This window comes from Heteronotia binoei, chromosome 2, assembly GCF_032191835.1.
Source record: "Heteronotia binoei isolate CCM8104 ecotype False Entrance Well chromosome 2, APGP_CSIRO_Hbin_v1, whole genome shotgun sequence".
NCBI lineage: Eukaryota > Metazoa > Chordata > Lepidosauria > Squamata > Gekkonidae > Heteronotia > Heteronotia binoei.
The window spans coordinates 134,670,984-134,689,579 of NC_083224.1; the positions used below are offsets into that span (position 1 = coordinate 134,670,984).

Here is an 18,596-nt window from a genome sequence, read left to right on the forward strand (position 1 = left end):
TTGGTACATTCCCTTTTGTTCTTATTATATTCATCGATTTCTGCAATTTTGGTATTAATTCATCCTTAAAAGTTTTAAAATATTTAGCTGTATATCCATCTGGCCCAGGAGCTTTCTCATTTTTCATCGCATTGATTGTTGCTTCAATTTCTGTTTTTTCAATTGGGTCATTCAAGACTTTTCTCATATTTTCAGTTAGGGGCTAAATTTTTAATTTTTGTAGATATTCATCTACCTTCTCTCTCTTTACTTCAGCACCTTTAAACAACTTGGCATAGTACTTAAAAAATTCTCTTTTTATTCCCTCTTGAGTAACTACTTCTCTTCCATCTATCACAATTCTACTAATTATTTTGTTTTCTCTTTTTCTTCAGTTGCCACGCCAAATACTTTTCCGTCTTATTTGCCCCTTCAAACGATTTCTGCTGAAGCCTGATTCCATTCCACTTCTTTGTTTAACAAATGTCTCAATTGAGTTTGTAATATTGAAATTTCCCTTAGAATTTTCTTTTTCCCTGGTCTTTTTCTTTTTTCTTTATTTCATTTTGAATGTCCAATAATTGTTTTTCTTTTTTCCTTTTGTCTTTGTTGTTCAGAGTAATCAACAACCCTCTCATTACTGCTTTATAGGCATCCCAGACCATCTGAAAGTCAATATCTTCTTTATCATTCACTTGGAAAAAATCCTTAGTTTCTTTTTCTAGAAATGTCACTGTTTCTTTGCTCTGTAGCAAATCTTCATTCAGTCGCCATCTCCTCAATCTTTTAGACAATTTTGTAATCCACATTATTGGGTTATGATCAGCCCCAATTTTATGTAAAATCTCTATCTTCCTTGTTATGAGACCTAAGTCACTAGTTCCCCACAGCATGTCAATTCTGGAAAAAGTCTTATGTCTTGCAAAAAAAAAAGTATAGTCCCGCACTTCAGGATTAAACTTCCTCCATATATCTTCTAAATTTTCTTGTTTAACTAATTCGAAGAAAGACTTTGGCAGTTTCCCTTCTTTCCCATCGTTTTTTTTCCTTCCAGATCTATCCAAAGAGTTCTCGACTGTTCCATTAAGATCTCCCATTAAGAGTATTTGATCATAAGTCAACTCATCCAACTGTTGTGTAATGTCCTTAAAAAAAGCATCCTTTGCACCGTTAGGCGCATATAGTCCCAATAACAACGTTTTTTCCCCACTTAATATTATCTCAACTGCTACAAATCTTCCATCTTTATCTTTAAATACTAACTTTGGCTCCAATTCTTGTTTAATATAGAAAACTACTCTCCTTTTCTTCTGTTCAGCTAATGAAAAAAATTCCGTCCCCAATTGTTTGTTCCATAAAAATTTATAATCCTTTTTTTTAATGTGTACTTCTTGTAAACAAATTATATTACAATTTTGGTTCTTGATCCAATTAAATGTTGCCCTTTTTTTGTGGTGAATTTAGTCCATTAATGTTCCAAGACAATAATTTGTAATCCATCATGGTGCAAATTCTTTACTTTCTTCAAAAAATCTGCTCAACTCTTGAGCATTTGTAATTGTAACTCTCTTCCCCTGAAGTTCAAAGCTCAAACCTTCAGGTATTATCCATCTGAACCTCGTGCCATTGTCTTTCAGTTTTTCTGTCAACTTTTTGTATGTTCTCCTGTTGTTTATCACTTGTCTTGGCAGCTCCTTCATGATTCTCACTTTACTGCCTCCCACTATCAGTGACTTTTCAAAGTTTTTGTTCATGATCCTTCCCACCATTTCCTTTGTCATATATCTTATAACAACATCTCCTGGTAAATTGTTTTTCTTGGCAAAAAGTGAATTAACTCTGTACATGTGATCATACATGTTTTTGGTCTCATCAGGGTCTTCTAAAAATTCTGCAATTATTTTTATTATATATCCTTTCAAATCACCATTCTCTGCTTCAGGTACTCCTCTCAGACGTATCTGAGTTTCCATTAATTTACAGTCGTGGATTGTCACTTTTTCTTGAATTTTTAACAAGGTGGTGTCATGTACTTTTACTTTCTCTTCCACCCCCTGCACTTTCTTAGCTGTTTCCTCAGGTTTTTTTTGAGATCATCCACTTTTTTTTTATCGCTGTGATAATTTCTTCCTTTGATTCATCTATCGTTCTCCTAACTCCTTTCATTATTCTGGCTTCCATGGCATCCATTTGGTCCTGCATTTTCTCTAATGAGAGAGCCCTTTGTTGGGTCTGCCTGGGTTCAGACATTTAGGCAAAAAACAAAGGGATAGAAGAAATAAAAATAAAAATACCAAAAATTTTGGTCTCACAAATTACAAGTTTGACTACCAAATTCAAAAGATCTGAATTTACTCTTTTAGTTAAACTTTAAGTTAAACTTTATTCTATCTTCCTCTGAGCTTCCTAGGCCAAGATATAGATTTTAAAAAAGTTTTTACCCTTTTAAAAAATGACGAAATTTTTGACCTCACCAATTTGGAATCTGACAGTCAGGTTCAATAGAGTAGGACTTGCCCTTTCCAGCAAGCCCAATTTCGCTGGTTTCTGAGCCCCCAAAGTCAAGATATTTATCAAAGAAGTCTCTAAAACTTCCAAAATGGCAGCCGCGATTTTTTACTCCTTTTTCAAAAAAAAAATTCTTTTAAAATCACCCTAGGAGCCCACAAATAATGTAGCCAATAGTTCTTATCTTCTTACCCTTTTCCAGTTGATTCTGACAGTTTTTAATGTCCCAGATTCTTTTAAAAACGATGTTTTGGATTTGGCCTCCCAGCAATGGCTTCTGATGTTTCTCTATGGTATAGAGTAGGCTTTTTTCTTTACTGCTTCCTGCCTCTGTCACCTTCAACTCTCATGAAGATCTCACGATACTTGACGTACTTCCTGTCTTGCTCAGAAGTGCTGCAGGTCTGTTCCAATGTGACGCAGTTGCTTTTGCTTCGAAACCACAAAACCGCAAGTAGACTAAACAATGAATTCCTTTTCACTTTTTAGCAGTTTTTAGCACTGTCCTTTATATTTAAACAATCCAAACTTCACACCTTCCTTCTTCTTCTTCTTGCAAGCTTTCTATTTTTCTTTTTCCCACCTTTTAATTTTGTCCCTTTAAGCTATAAATAGCTCCGGAATGAAAAGAAAACTTCTGTAGCTTTTTCTCCACTTATCCAAGTTTCCACTGGTCTTTCAAAGCTTTAATTGTTTAGAAATGTCCAAGAAGGCTAGGATCCTGATGAGCTTATGTCAAATCAATGACTCTGAGAACTTTTGCAGACGTTGACTATGCAGACTCCACGAGACCCCTCAAAGCCTCAAAGAAGACCCCTCCAGGGTTCCTTTTCAGCCAAGGTAAATCTCTTATCAAAGTTTCCGTGCAAGTCTTGGACCTTTCTCTCACTGAGAAAAGTAGGCAGTAGGCAGTAATTTGCCCTCTACTACACCGAACAAAAGTTTCAGCCTGCTCCTGTTATGAGAGACAGCTCAGTTCGGCATTTTCCTTCCCCAGAAGTCCCTTGGCGAGGTATTCTTACCCGGCTGAAGATGGGGTGGAGCTGGTGGAAGAGTGGGTCAGCTTCCCTGCACTAGTGGCTAGAGCCAGCCTTGGCCACCAGGTTCCTCTTGCCACCCTTGCCGGGGATGTGCCATCAGGGAGCTTGAGGGACTCACAGCTGGCCCTTCAGCTGGTGCTCAAGCAATCCGAATCCACTCCCACCATCCCTGCCTCTCTGGCTAGGCCAGCCTTCTCCATGCATTGCAACCAGTCCTGGCCAAGGCGGGGCTGTGAAGGCTACTGCTGCTGGGCTGAGTGGGAGGAGGGTGCCTTGCGGCTCCTGTTGCTGCCACTGCTGCCCTGCCAGGCCCCATTTGGCACCATTTGCCTGGGCTGTTGCCCTCTGCCACCATCTGGTGCACCTCCACCTGGCTGGCACAGGGGCCTCTGTAAGGGCTGCTGCTGCCAGGCTGAGTGGGAGGAGGGTGCCTTGCTGCTCCCACCACTGCCACTGCTGCTGCTGCCCTGTCGGGCCCTGTCTGGGAACCGGGGCAAGAGAAAAAGAAGATAATGGATTTATATCCCGCCCTTCATTCTGAATCTCAGAGCGGTCACAATCTCCTTTATCTTCCTCCCCCACAACAAACACCCTGTGAGGTAGGTGTGGCTGAGAGCTCTCCCAGAAGCTGCCCTTTCAAGGGCAGCTCTGCAAGAGCTATGGTAACCCAAGGCCATTCCAGCAGCTACAAGTGGAGAAGTGGGGAATCAAACCCAGTTCTTCCAGATAAGAGTCCGCACACTCAACCACTACACCAAACTGCCTCGTGCCACCATGAGTCATGTAGGGGGGTGCCCAATTCGATGCCCTCCAAAGGTTACCACCCTAGGTGACCACCTTAGGTTGCCTAGCGGGTGCATCAGCCCTGGGTGAGTTCTAACCAAAGCATACCATCACTTCACTTGATCTGGACACTATACTTCTGTTGATACAGCTCAAAACTGAATTTGCCTTTTTAGCCACCATATCGCAGTGCTGACTCATGTTCAGGTAGGACACAGATTGGTAACTGCCCACAATCTTTTTATCTAACAGTGAGTTCTTAAGAATCAGCATAATCACCGTTTCTTCTAGTTGCAAAGGAAACACTCTTTGTAAGAGGAAAATATATTCCCCAAAGATTTTAGGACTTTCTTCCAGCGTGGTTTTTATAGTTAGGATGAATAATGATTCAGTATGCAGGAAGTGGCTTTCACAACCACAAGCATTTTTGACATCAATCAATGATAATAATGCCCTTTTCAACTTTTCAATATGGAATTAAAATGACATTTTTTCAAGTGCATACATCCTAGTCCAAGCTACCAAAAACTTCCAGAGCCTTTATAGAAACCTATTGGATTCATCATACCCTGAGCTTGGTCCATCCAAACAAGTCCTTTGTCCTTGTGGAGGGAGCTAGACATTGTAACCTCCATCCTCTACAAGTAATGATCTTACCACAGCACATGCTGTGATAGCCACCTCCTATAGATCATCCCCAGTGCAGTAAAGAAGATCTAACATAAAACAAATCATTCTAATTAAACATAAAACAAATTATTCTAATTAAAATGCCTATAAAACATTCAATAAAGAAAAAACAGTTCTGTCCAATATTCATGAACACCCACCCACATAACACCCCCATTAACATATGTGCTCCCTTTCACATGTATCCTTAGCTTTGGACTCTCTAATTTGGGCTTGGGATGCTCATCCAGAACAGTGCCCAATGTGGGGAACTAAAGTGAATGCCAGGGGGAAACCTCTTACTCCTTCGATACTCTGGATAGCTTGGAAAATTTACACATTTTTCAATTAGGGGGAACAGAAACTGGTTTGGGAAACTGCCTAGATAGTGTGCAAGCAAGCTAAAAATGCTTCTAAGAAGATATCAGGAACGATGGAACAACCAGATCTTTTCCAAAACCATATATTGAGGGTATTAGGCTGCAGGAATTGAAAAGCTACTAAGAACAGTGAAATTGTTGTCTTCAGAAGTTGTGTGAAGACCAACAAAATTTTATTCAGGGTATAAGCTTTTGTATGCAAGCACACTTCTTAAGGTATTTCTTCAGACAGGTATGCACATAAAAGCTTACACCTTGAATCAAATTTTGTTGGTCTTAAAGGTGCCACTTGACCTTTGTTCTGTTGCTTCAGACCAACATGACTCTGTGTATGAAGAGTTACACAAGAGGAACAAAGTGAAAGAGAGCCAAGCCTCTGGTTGAGAATTTTACACCAGGGAGTAGCCATAAGGACTGGGAGAGAGAGGCATTTAAAGAATGAGTGGTTTTAAATGGAAATAAATGAACAGAAAAGGAGTTTACCTAGCCTCAGTTTATTGTGTGTTTTGATGATCCACAGATTGATAATAGGCAGAGCTTCAAAGGTCATGGGAAATAATAGAGCACTGGTTGAATGCTCTTATGTAGCTAGGAAACAATTCAAAGTCCCAGTGAAAGAAAAGTAGCTTTGGCAGCCTCTGCTCAAGAAGACAGGAAGAGGCCACTGCCACCTTTTGGCTGGTGAGCAACAGTAGTTACTGGAACCAGCACAAACAAATATAAAAACATTTGTTGTAAAATATAGGAATTTGTAAGAGTCCAGGATGAGAATCTGTGGATTTCTGGGCTCTGACTGATTTGGCTGGGATGTGGCTTCCCAGAAAGGCAACAAAAGATGTAATCATCTATGAGGGGATATATTTTAGGTGGACAAAAGGACTGGTAGGGTAGAGCAGTGGTCCCCAACCTTTTCCATGGACCGGGGCGGGGGGGGGGGGGGAAGCAATGATTTTGGGATAATACATGCCCAGATCACAGGTCCCCCGCCTCAACAGAGAAAGTCCTTGCGCTTAATGGGGATTCTGGGATCTGTACAGCCCTGCATTGAAAGAAACTTGAACAAATCACCATATAAGTGAGTCCCTGGTGGTGGCTGGGCAGGGAGGAGCCACTGCCCATTTCATCCTTGAGTAATTCGCTCAGCTGAAGCATGGTGGGGGACCCATGCCCTCCTCAGATTGGACAGACTCTTCTCTGCAAAGCAAAGTTGCTGAGAGAAGCAACTTGGTGACAGCTTGGGCAAAATGGAGTTCCTGGGCAGCAGCGCTGAACTGACATGTGGCAAGACCCTGAGGCTCTGAGCCCCCTCTGATGGCTCACTTGGCTCACTCGCTCTCACCCACCTTTGAACTGTGCTGGCATGATCCCTGCTTACCTGGTTGGGTACCATCCCAATGGTCATGTTGGTTACCCCCATGGGGCATGTCAGGGGAGGAAGCAGAGCAATGAAGCCTGCCTGAAGGAAGGGGAATGAAGCAAGTAGTGCACCATAAGAGAGGAAGGCAGCAGGCACACAGGCACCACATGCTCACTCTCATGCACTCTCTCACTCTGCACAGTTGCATTGCTGTCCCCGCCCCTAAGCTTCCTCCTTATGTGTGCATAAGGCAGCGTGCACCGCAGCAGCAATCCAGCAAGTCGAGTCACCCCATTGCTGTCTCACAGCTGCCAGAGGCACCGGCACCCATCCAACACCTGGAAAGGGGAAAAAAGAGCCAGGCAAGGCTCTGTGGCCAGGCTGGGCTCAGAGGTTCATCCAGTCGGTGCACAGGTCCCTTCCCCCCTCCTAGATCCAGCCATGCTGCTCACCTCCTGTGTGGCCTGGTTGCTCAACAGCCGTGGACCAGTACTGGTATGCAGCTCTGGGGTTGGGGACCCCCAGGGTAGAGGATTCACTCATGCCTGAGACAGGCTTGTAGGAAACATTCAGATAAGAGCAGTGAAAGGTCATCAAACCCATTTGGCTGCTTGATAGTAATTAAGACCGATTCCCCACTAGGCTTGTTCCAGCATCAGAGCTCTTTCCCCCCCTGACGCTTCTGTCCAATTTTGCACAGGCTGCCCTGTGGCTATGACTTGGCCTGCCTCTTTCCCATGGCAAGCAGAAACCAGTTTTCAGAAGATCTTGCTTGCCGCGGGAAAGAGGCGGGCCAAGTCGCTGCAGTGCAGCAGCTTATGTGAAATCGGACAGAAGCATCAGGGGAAAAAGCTCCAATGCCAGAACAAGCCTAGTGGGGAATCAGTCTAAGTTTTGCATTCAGGAGGACTTGAATTTGCTGACAAAATGACATTGGATAGACCAAGGTGATGCTTGCAGTGATGGTTAGACATCCAGATATCTCACGCAGAGGATAAAAACCTATGTGAAATCCAGGTCTGGCTGAATGCAGCCTACCTTATCTACAAGAACTTTGAAAATTGCTCACCATGAGTTGCTGATAGCTCCATGAATAGTGCTTGTGATTGCATTATTTGTTTTCTATAAGTAAAACACTGAGTATAATCAAAACTACAGTTAAAGAAGATGATTTTGGATTTTGGAGAGCTACAGAGTGCTACATTCTATGCTACCTTTGCAGATGTTTTGCCATGATCTTAAAGACAGGAATAAATAGAAATCAATAGAACTCTAGCTTTAGAAATTTTAATTTGGAATATAGCTTGATTGAGGGGTTGGGGAAGCTGGTGATCAGGATTATCTGATCGTTCTGATATCATTTTACTTCAAGAAACCTTGAAGTAAAGAGATATACAATTAAAGGGTTACTCTTCTTTTCTTATTCTGGCCACCCTTACTCTCTTGTCCCCTTTTGTTCAAGCAACCCTTGTCTTTTAATTATAGGTGTGTATTTACCCCCTTGTGATATGTTGGCACAGTGGGATAAATTGAGCATATAATGGATTTTGGGACTAAATACTCCTTGGTGGTATTTTTATAAATGGAAATTTTAATGTGAGTAATGGGAAGGATGACTTGTTTCTATCTAGTGTCTTTGGCTTTGAGTGGAGTGACTGTTTTTATTTCCTTCCCTTTTGCAAGATGTTTTGAAGGCTTATAGGTAAATTAAGAACATAAGAGAAACAATGTTGGATCAGGCCAATGGCCCATCCAGTCCAACACTCTGTATCACACAGTGGCAAAAATATATATATATATTTTGATAACACTCTGTATCACACAGTGGCCAATATATATATATATATATATATATATATATATATATATATATATATTATAAAATAGCCACTGATGGACCTCTGCTCCATATTTTTATCTAACCCCCTCTTGAAGCTGGCTATGCTTGTAGCCGCCACCACCTCCTGTGGCAGTGAATTCCACATGTTAATCACCCTTGGGGTGAAGAAGTACCTCCTTTTATCCGTTCTAACCCGACTGCTCAGCAATTTCATTGAATGCCCACGAGTTCTTGTATTGTGAGAAAGGGAGAAAAGTACTTCTTTCTTTATCTTCTCCATCCCATACATAATCTTGTAAACCTCTGTCATGTCACCCTGCAGTTGACATTTCTCCAAGCTAAAGAGCCTCAAGCGTTTTAACCTTTCTTCATAGGGAAAGTGTTCCAAACCTTTAATCATTCTAGTTGCCCTTTTCTGCACTTTTTCCAGTGCTATAATATCCTTTTTGAGGTGCGGTGACCAGAATTGCACACAGTATTCCAAAGAAGACCGCACCATCGATTTATACAGGGGCATTATGATACTGGCTGATTTGTTTTCAATTCCCTTCCTAATAATTCCCAGCATGGCGTTGGCCTTTTTAATTGCAATCGCACACTGTCTTGACATTTTCAGTGAGTTATCTACCACGACCCCAAGATCTCTCTCTTGATCTGTTTCTCACCATCTCAGTGGACAACTCTGATCCATTACCCGGTAGAAAAGTATCAGCTAACTCTTCATCTCTTTGAGATGAGTCTTCCCAAACCAGAGACATTTCATCTCCTGTTGGCTTGCCCCCAAAATTCTGCTGGTATCTTTTTGGCCAATTATATACTTTCTTGCTGTGGTGGCACCATTACGTATTTTCATAGAGAAGTGAATCCAAAACTTCAAGAACTATGTATTATGGTACAGATGCCTAACATAATTCATTGAATTCATACACACATTTCATTGAATTATCCCCCATATAAGAATCATCTATAGGAAAAATAGCTTGTGATAAGGATTCTTTTATAGATATGTTTTATTTTAAAAGTTATTCTTTAAAAACTTTAAAAAATATTGTAGCAGTTTAGTACTGTATATTATATATCTCCTATAGGCTTCTCAAACCTCCCGCCCTGGCGGGGGACCCCTGGATTCACAGCCTCTTCCCCCGCCCTCCAAAAAAACGGAAGCGGGGGGAGGGGAGGGGGGAATGGCGCCAAGGAGCATGGCAAGCCGCGAGTCCGGGTCCTTCGGAGGCTGCTGAGCCCGTCTTGGAGGAGCAGCAGCTAAGGTGAAGGCGAGAAGAGGCGGCAGCAGTGCAGCGGGTCGCCGGCTCCACTCCCCTGCCCTCTGAGGTAAAATTAGAGAAGGGGATGGTGGAGGCATTCAGGCGGCACTTCTGTCGCTGCCACCTCTTTCCCCGGCTCCAGGCCCAGGGTGGGGGTGGGAGGGAAGGTTGGCTGACGCTGCCAGTGCCTCGCTTTGACCTGGGGGTGGGAGGAGACAGCCTCCTGGTGCAACCATTCCTCCACCCAAAGCAGAGGCAGCCAAACGCGCCTCCACCTCCTTGCAACAGGGCCGAGCTTTGCAACCCCCTTTTCCCGCCCTCCCCGGGGCCTGAGGAAATAGGTGGGTACAGCAAGAAAGAAAAAAAGAGTATTGCAAAAAAAGAGGCAGGGGGGGAAGAAGTGCCCTCCTTGGCGGGTTGCGCCTTTGCAATGGCTGGGCTTTGCAAATACAGGAGGAAGGAAGGCGTGTTTTTTTTTCGTTTGTTTGCACGGAGCGGCTGGGGGGGGAGGCAGAGATGGCATTGCAGCAGTGTGTGTGGGGTGCAATGCCCGAGGGGGCGTCGTGCTTGGGCCTGTTGTGGGGCTGCCCCCCTCCTCCTCCTCCACCCGGTCCTGGGGTTTTTTTTGCAAGGCACTGCTGGGGCTTTTGCGCCTGGTGCCAGCGCTTGCGGTGACAGCGGCTGAGCACCTCCGCGATTCCTTGAGAGAGGAATTATTGCTTAGTCCCCTCCCTTCTGGTGACCTGGCCGCCACTTTTCAGTTCCGGACGCGCTGGGACTCAGACTTGCAGCGGGAGGGCGTTTCTCACTACAGGCTATTCCTAAAGCTTTGGGACAGCTCATCTCTAAGTATTCAGTGCGCGAGTTGCATCTCTCCCTCACTCAGGGCTTCTGGCGAACACAGAGTTGGGGGCAGCCATACCTACAAGCTCCTGCTGGAGCCGAACTCTGGGTCTGGTTTCAGGACTCTGTTGCTGATGTCGACAAGGCATGGAAAGATCTCAGTAACATCCTCTAAGGGATATCTGCGCTTCTCTGAACTTCATTGATTCCACTAACACAGTCATTCCAACAGCATCCTTCAAACCTCTGGGATTGGCTAATGTTACAGATCATCATTTTAAAAGGTGTGCTGTCCCTTTAAATGTGATGGCCAGAACTCCCTCGGAGTTCAATTATGCTTGTCACACCCTTGTTCCTGGCTCCACCCCCAAAGTCTCCTGGCTCCACCCCCAAAGCCCCCAGATATTTCTTGAATTGGACTTGGCAACCCTAATCTCCTAGAGGATTGTAACAATTCCCTGCTTTCTGTCGTTTAACCAATTTCTGTCATTTAACCAATTTTTAATCCCTAAGAGGATCTGTCCTCTTATCTCATGGCTGCTAAGCTTGCTCAGAATTTTTTTGTAAGGTACTTTGTCAAAAGCCTTTTGAAAGTCCCAGGCATAGAATGTCTTATGAGTCACTGTTGTCTACGTGTTTGTTTCCTTTCCTCAAAGAACTCCAAAACATTGATGAAGCAAGCCTTCTGTTTGGAGAAGCTGAGCTGATTTTCCCTCAGTAGGCTTTGTTTCTCTACATGCCTAATAATTCTGTCTTTGAGTACAGTTTCTATTAATTTGCCTGGGACTTGCATTAAGCTAACAGGCCTGTAATTTCCTGGTTCTCTTTTGGGCACCTTTTAAAAAATCAGTGTAACATTCGCATTCTCAATTGGCATTTTTCCATGCCTTGATGAATATGTTTTCTGAAAACTGGATACATTTGTTTCCACCCTTGCCTTCTAGATCATGTTTTGTACTCTGAACACACACAAAATAGATATGGACAAGCTCTTGGGAGTGCAGATTGGTCTGGAAGATTTCATATTTGCTCATGTGAAAGGATTGAAAAAGGAAGTAGAAGTTTTCAAATCTGAAGATTCTCTTGGGCTTACCATTACAGATAATGGAAATGGATGTGCTTTCATAAAGGTAAGTAGAGTCATTTTTTATGGAATGGAATAACTTGTGTGGGAGAGATCTGTGCAGAAACAGAATAGCAGATGGACTTTTTTAGTAATTAATTCTGTCAGCAATAATGTTTCATATTCTTCCATGTTTTTATTAATTAAATCATTCTACATTGTTGAAACAACTTTTCTTTTAAAAATATGCTTCTTTCCCTTAAACTATGAGTATAAAGAGAATGAGAGAGAATTATAATAGAGGACATGCAAATTCAGCTCTGAGTCCCCTGCCTGGGTTCTTACAGTGACTGATTTCACACTCACCTTATGCCGCTCTCACGTTTGTCTTCTCAGCGTGGCTTTCTTCCGATTTCCCACTATCTGCCCCGGGGCTTCAGCAAAGATCAGCGTTTTTGCTCAGCAAACAGAAACCACTAAAAACCAGTTTCCGTTTGCTGCATGAAAACACTGATCCTTGCTGCAGCCCTGTGGCAGATAGTGGGAAATTGGAAGGAAGCTGCGCTGAGAAGATGAACGTGAGAGCGGCGCAAGGTGAATGCGAAATGGGTCACTGTGAAAAGGAATGATTAGAGTACGAGAGGACAGGCTGTGGAGAAACATATATTATTTTAATTCAGTTGCCCCTCTGTAAAAAGACTTGCAGCCAGGTGTTTCCTGATTTGAGCAAAACGCAGCTGTAGTGGAGAACCTGTAAAAGCTGTCCTCCTTGAGTTGGATTATGTCATGAGTCAAGCAGAAAAGCTGCAGAATCTATTTCTAGATTGGGCTCTCAAGATTCAGGAAGTACAGAGAGAGAGAGAGAGAGTTCCCCTGACCCCTTAGTCCTCCACTATTTCAAAATACTATTACCACCACCTTCCAGCTGTAGTGGAACACCTCTGTTCTAGACTTTCTTCTGTGGTTAGGGAATAGCATTCCAGCATGCAATTGATTTCACTGTTTTGCTTTTGCCCACTGTTTTCTTTACTTTTAGATTTTGCAAAGTTCATTGAAAAGTAAATTTTTTCTACTTCCATTTTAGTATGATGAGTATGTTCAAATTTATTCTAACGTTGTGAAAGCCAGTAGTTAGCATGCCAGAGTGAACTAAAAGAGTGTGACAGTTTTTCAAGAGATAATTTGGAATAAAGATTTATTAGAATTGGTTTTGTTATTATGTCCACCCACACCTTTTATTTTAACTTTTTCTTTTCTCCCACAAAGATTGACCAGCTAATGGGAAGCTCTTTCAGATAGTTTATTCTAAATCTTATTTTAGAGTTAGATATTAAAATTATCCAGTAGATAACAGGTTGGATCCAAACTAGCCCATGCCAACAGAAGGCACTGATTCTTGCATAAACCCCTAATTCCAATTTGTGCAGTTTTCTGTGCCATATTCTACAGAGTTCCCATGGATCACCTGACCAGGGACTTAGAGCATGTAGATGATGCGAAAGATGTGTTGTGTGAACTGAGTCATGTTTGCAGTTCATAGTTTTGACACAACCAAAGACTGTAAATATGATTTAAAACTCAGTAAGTATAACATATTGTATGATGTATCTGGATTTTCAAATCAGGTGTTAACAAACTGGAAAATTGTAAACAATTAACTGTGCATTGAATAGGAAGTACATACTTAGCATTCAATGATAAATTTTAATATTTGCATGAATGAGCATCAAAATATTTACATCAATGACTGATTCCATGTGGGGTGAGGAAAAGCTGTCTTCACTGTGGAAACACTAGCAAGCAGAACGGAAGCATATAGGGATGGCATCTACACATCCCATATCTTCACCGTTCAATGTTGGTGCCACCCTTCCCTGCTTCCTTTTTCTTTATGACTTCTGTGCAAAAGCAGGGGTAAGATGCCAAGCAATCTCCTCTCCCATCAACAGTTAAGCTGTGGCTCAGTTGTTAAAGAAAAAAGACCATGAAAGGTGTGGGGGGGCGGAGCTTAGCACTGCCATTTTGAAAACAGCACTGATTTATGCCTCCTCTATAGATTGGCAGGTAGCACACAATTTCTCTCTTAAGTCAGAGCAAAGTTGAGTTCCATTTTTATTACAGTCCATAAGCCATTCAGAAGTAGGGGGAAAAACCCTTGTATAAAATTATTTATTTATGTAATTATTTATGTAATTGTTTATCTGTGTAAAATATCATGATACATAATTCATCCTCCTCTTCATTTAATTATAAAGTCAAATCTTACCAGCCTCTACTAATATGTAAGGATTTATCTATATATCTAATAGGGAAGTGTGGCCCCCTTTCTGTGGATATCAAAATTGGGACCACACTGACACGAAATGGATTTTCCTGCAAACTTGGGGGACAGCCAGGTTGTAAAAAAATCTGAACTCTTCCAGATCATTCTCTGCACAAGCACAGAGAATGAACCTACCTCTGATGTGATCATTGGTAGCTGTATGAGAGCCCAGGAGTTGCAGTGGGGGCAGGGGATCCCCCAGTTAGGAGGCCCTCCCTCTGCTTCAGGATGACCAGAAAGCAGGGGCGGGGAAGGGATATGTCTGCTGGGCACTCCATTATTCCCTATGGAGACTGATTCTCATATGGTATAATGGATAATTGATCTGCTGATATCTGGGGGGCTGTTTTTTGAGGTAGAGACACGAAATTTGCAACATATTATCTGATGTGTCCCTTCAGAACACCCTCCAAGTTTCAAAAAGATTGGACCAGGGGGTCCAATTCTATGAGCACCAAAAGAAGGTGCCCTTATCCTTCATTATTTCCAATAGAGGGCAGGCATTTAAAAGGTATGTGGTCCCTTTAAATGTGATGGCCAGAACTCTCTTTGGAGTTCAATTATGCTTGACAGAACCTTGCTCCTGGCTCCACCCTAATGTCTACTGGCTCCATCCCCAAAGTATCCTTGCTCCGCTCCCAGAGCCCCCAGATATTTCTTGAATTGGACCTGGCAACCGTAGTACTTTTCATGATTCAGAGTTTTTATCTGCCTTAAGAATAGGATATTGAAGACAGACGATCCTAGAGAAAGTGTACAATATTATGACATGTTAACTATGAACGTTAAAAAAGATTTATCAGGTACTGGTAAAAATAACACCCAAACAAACAAACAATCTGGCTCTGCAGAAATGACCCAAAACCCCCAACTACAAACGTTAAATCATCAGTGTTAGAGTGGTAACAACATTTTGCCACTTTACTTTCAGCTGCTACGCAAGAATTTACTTGCTACAATCCCAGTAAAATTACCAAATTGGCATCTGGTCTCAATTAGGGATGTACATAAATTGTATTTTTTGTATGGTTCGTGGCTGAACCAAACCACAAACCCATTTGAACCAGGAGGGTGGTTTGTGAACTGACCCACTTCATATCAGTTTGTGAGCCATATTAAATTTAAATGCCTTTCTGCTCCCTGAGGCTTTTTGTGGGGAGCAGAAAGCAGGAGTTTCTAAAGAACAGGTTTCCAAACAGCGGAGCTGTTTTTTGTGAAGAGCAGAAAGCAGTTTACTCCTGCTTTCTGCTCCTCATGAACTGCGCCAAAATTCATGGAAGAATGTGGTGGTTCTTCATTTTGCGAATATTGCTTTGCGGACCACAAACTAGCTAAAGTGCATGATGAATTTTAGTTTGTCAACCAATGCAAGCACATCCCTAGTCTCAACATGCCATATAGATAAGGTAATTACTAAGCTAAAAATTAACTAAGCACAGGGAACTGATTATATACTTGCTGAATTTTTTAATGATTGGTAAAGATAAATGGATTCCTTTCTTCACCTTGAAATATTCTTCGGAAATAATGGTGGTAGCTTGGAGAAAAATCTATTTGCATCTGTAAAAGGAATTTCAAGGATAGCCAAGCAATAATAGACCCATGAGTCTCTTGTCAGTTATGGAGCAGCTTTATGTATTATATCTACTTGGGCTTATATTGGACTGGGCTGAATTTGGTGTAGTGGTTAAATGTGGAGATTCTTATCTGGAGAACTGGGTTTGATTCCCACTCCTCTACATGCACCTGCTGATTGCTACACAGGATTGCTGTCTAGGGTTGCTGCACAGTGGTAGGCAATGGCAAACTGCCTCTGTATGTCTCTTGCCTTGAAAACCCCAGGAAGAGATCATCATAAGTCTGCTGCTAATGAGAGGAATAGTGAAAGTGTGTTATACCACAAAACGTCTGCCATATGGAAGGGGGGGGGGATCACAAATTACAATCATGGGGACATTCCAACCAATTCCCTAGTAGAGCATACATCTTCTTTATTTTATTTCTTGTTTGGAAGAGTAGATTGTAGTGTAATGAACAGTAGAATGTAATATAGTTTGGAATGGTAGAATGTATTTTTCTAGTCTGGGGACACTGCACAACCAGTTGCCCAACCTCAAAGAAGAGGATGGTGTAAGGTTACCTCTACGTTTGAGAGGAGATGGATGGCGCATGATAGTATGGTCTCAGTTATTCTCAGCATTCCATAGTTAAGAAGGGCACATCTGTCCATCAATTTCCAATTTTGATGTATTTATTTCCTTCACTATGCTTTCCCCTGGAATTAAACTCAAACAAATGGTGAACATATGAACTAAGTGTGTTATCTCAGTCTGATCCGTGCACCTGTCAAACAACTTTAATATGCTGTATGCTAATTTGCTGTTCATCCTCTACTTAAATGGTAACTTCCATTTCAATGTGTCTGAAGAAGCGTGTATGCACACAGAAGTTTATACCTTGAATAAAACTTCGTTGGTCTTGAAACTGCCACTGGACTTGAACTTTGTTCTGCTGCTTCAGACCAACATAGTTACACACCTGAATCTATGCTCTCCAAAGAGGCAACATATTTCTATAAATCCCAAGGATCTGTTCTGCTAACAGCAATGCCTACCTCTAGGGTTCTTGCATCAGGGGAATGCACCTTGTGCCAAATAAAGGTGCTGCAGTTAGCAGAATCCACAGGATCCACCTGTGTATCCCCAGGACAACTGTATCATCTTCTATTTATATATATGTATGTTGGTCCTCTCACCATAATAAATAACACTGGAATAATCCCAAAGTCATGGACTAATGCTATTATTGTCCCTATTTTCAAAATAGGTGATCCTTCTTTACCCGACAATTATAGACCGATCAGCCTTCTGTCAGTAGTTGACAAGTTTTATGCCAAACATCTTCTAATTAAATTACAAAGATAGATGATTGACAATATATTAGGCCCAGAACATAATATATTAGGCCCAGAACAAAGAGGGTTTTGTAGTGGAAAATCTACGCTGAACCACTGCATAGTACTGTCACATCTAGTTGCTAAATATAGTGGGAAATCTGGTAACAGGCTTTTTACTGCCTTTTTAGTTCTTAAGGCGGCATTTGATTCAATCCCAACAGATCTCTTCTGGGACAAGCTGGCCAGAATGAATATGGAGCATAGATTACTTTTTAAAATTAAAAACCTTTACACTCACACTAGTTGCCAGGTCAAACTCAATCTCCAGGGAAACCTAACTCCAAAAATTCCGATCTGTAAAGGCACAAAACAGGGTTGCATTCTTGCCCCCTGTCACGACTCAGGGAGGTCTCACCAATTGCTGCCACCACTCTGGGTTAAGGGTTGCCCTTGAGAAGGCCCAGAGTACCCTCCCAAGCCCTTCAGGCCTCCCTTAGCTAGGCCAAATAATGGACATGAGGACCAGGCAGAGTAAACAACAACAAAAAGGTTTATTCCAGTGCAATATAAATTAACAAGGTGCATTAACCAGTAAAAAGGTTTAGACCAGGCAAAAGCCATCACCAGACAGAGGGTGCTCGATACCGAACGGCAACAAGATCTCAGTGAAGTGCCAGGTTTTCTGGCACCAGATAATTCTAGATTCATTGCAGCGCCAGCAGCGTATCTCTCATCCCTGGAATGTTCATCGTAGAGGCTTTTCCCTAGCTAGATGGCATGCACTTCCCCTCTGCAGTTTTAGAGGGGAAATACAGAAAGATCCCTAAGAATGAGAGGGTCTGCCCTTGTGGAACAGGGACCATTGAAACTGTAGAACATGTTCTCTCATGCCAATTTTACCAGGAGATACGGGAAAGATTAATTAGTCCCTTAATAAGTAGATTTCAGGGCTATTCCAGTCTTTCTAATTTTGAGGTCACGAGGAAATTTTTTTTGTGTGTGAACCCACAGATTACAAGTCCTTGTGCAAGGTTCTTTTCAATTGCATGTAAAGTTCGCAAAGATATATTATGTTCTGAACCTAAATTTTAATTGCTATTTTATATACTGTTATCTTATGCAATACTTGAATATTTTGTAAGTATTTAGCTTTGTTTTTAGCTTTTGTTAATTTTTTTTTATTTGTGCTGTTCATTTACCATATTAAAATCAAACGAAAAGAAACCTTTTAATGTTGCCTGTTTTCTTCAGTCTGTAATCCAAATTAGGGAAACCATTAACTGATTTATTTCGTTTTGGCTGGCTTTACAATAGTTTTGTTTGCTATATATATATATTTATTTTTAATGCACTTTAATGTATTTTTATCTTTGATATGCCAGTAAAAGTCAGTCTGTCTATGTTGGTCCTCAGTTTTTGCTTATACCATTGTTTACCATGTTAAGTGCTGGTTTTAATAGCATGTTGTTTGCTAAATTGTCTGAAAAAATATAGTCATATATATTGCCACTACTACCATGAAAAGAAGCAAAAGTTTCTCACAAGCCTATGGGATTTTGAAAATGTGTGTGTGTGTGGAGAACACCTGGTTAAGTGGGGCTACTTCATATCTTTATACCTAAAGTCTTCTATTTGCATTCTTATTCACTTCCA

At 41.7% G+C, this 18,596-nt stretch overlaps 1 protein-coding gene across 1 annotated transcript in view; it reads left to right on the top strand.

Annotated features, from left to right (window-relative positions):
- The window catches only part of GIPC2 (GIPC PDZ domain containing family member 2), a 55,390-nt gene that overhangs the window by 22,568 nt on the left and 14,226 nt on the right, over window positions 1-18,596 (top strand). Inside the window, exon 2 of the mRNA XM_060232078.1 lies at window positions 11,606-11,791. Coding sequence (XP_060088061.1) covers window positions 11,606-11,791 — 186 coding nt within the window. The remainder of the gene's footprint in view (window positions 1-11,605; window positions 11,792-18,596) is intronic.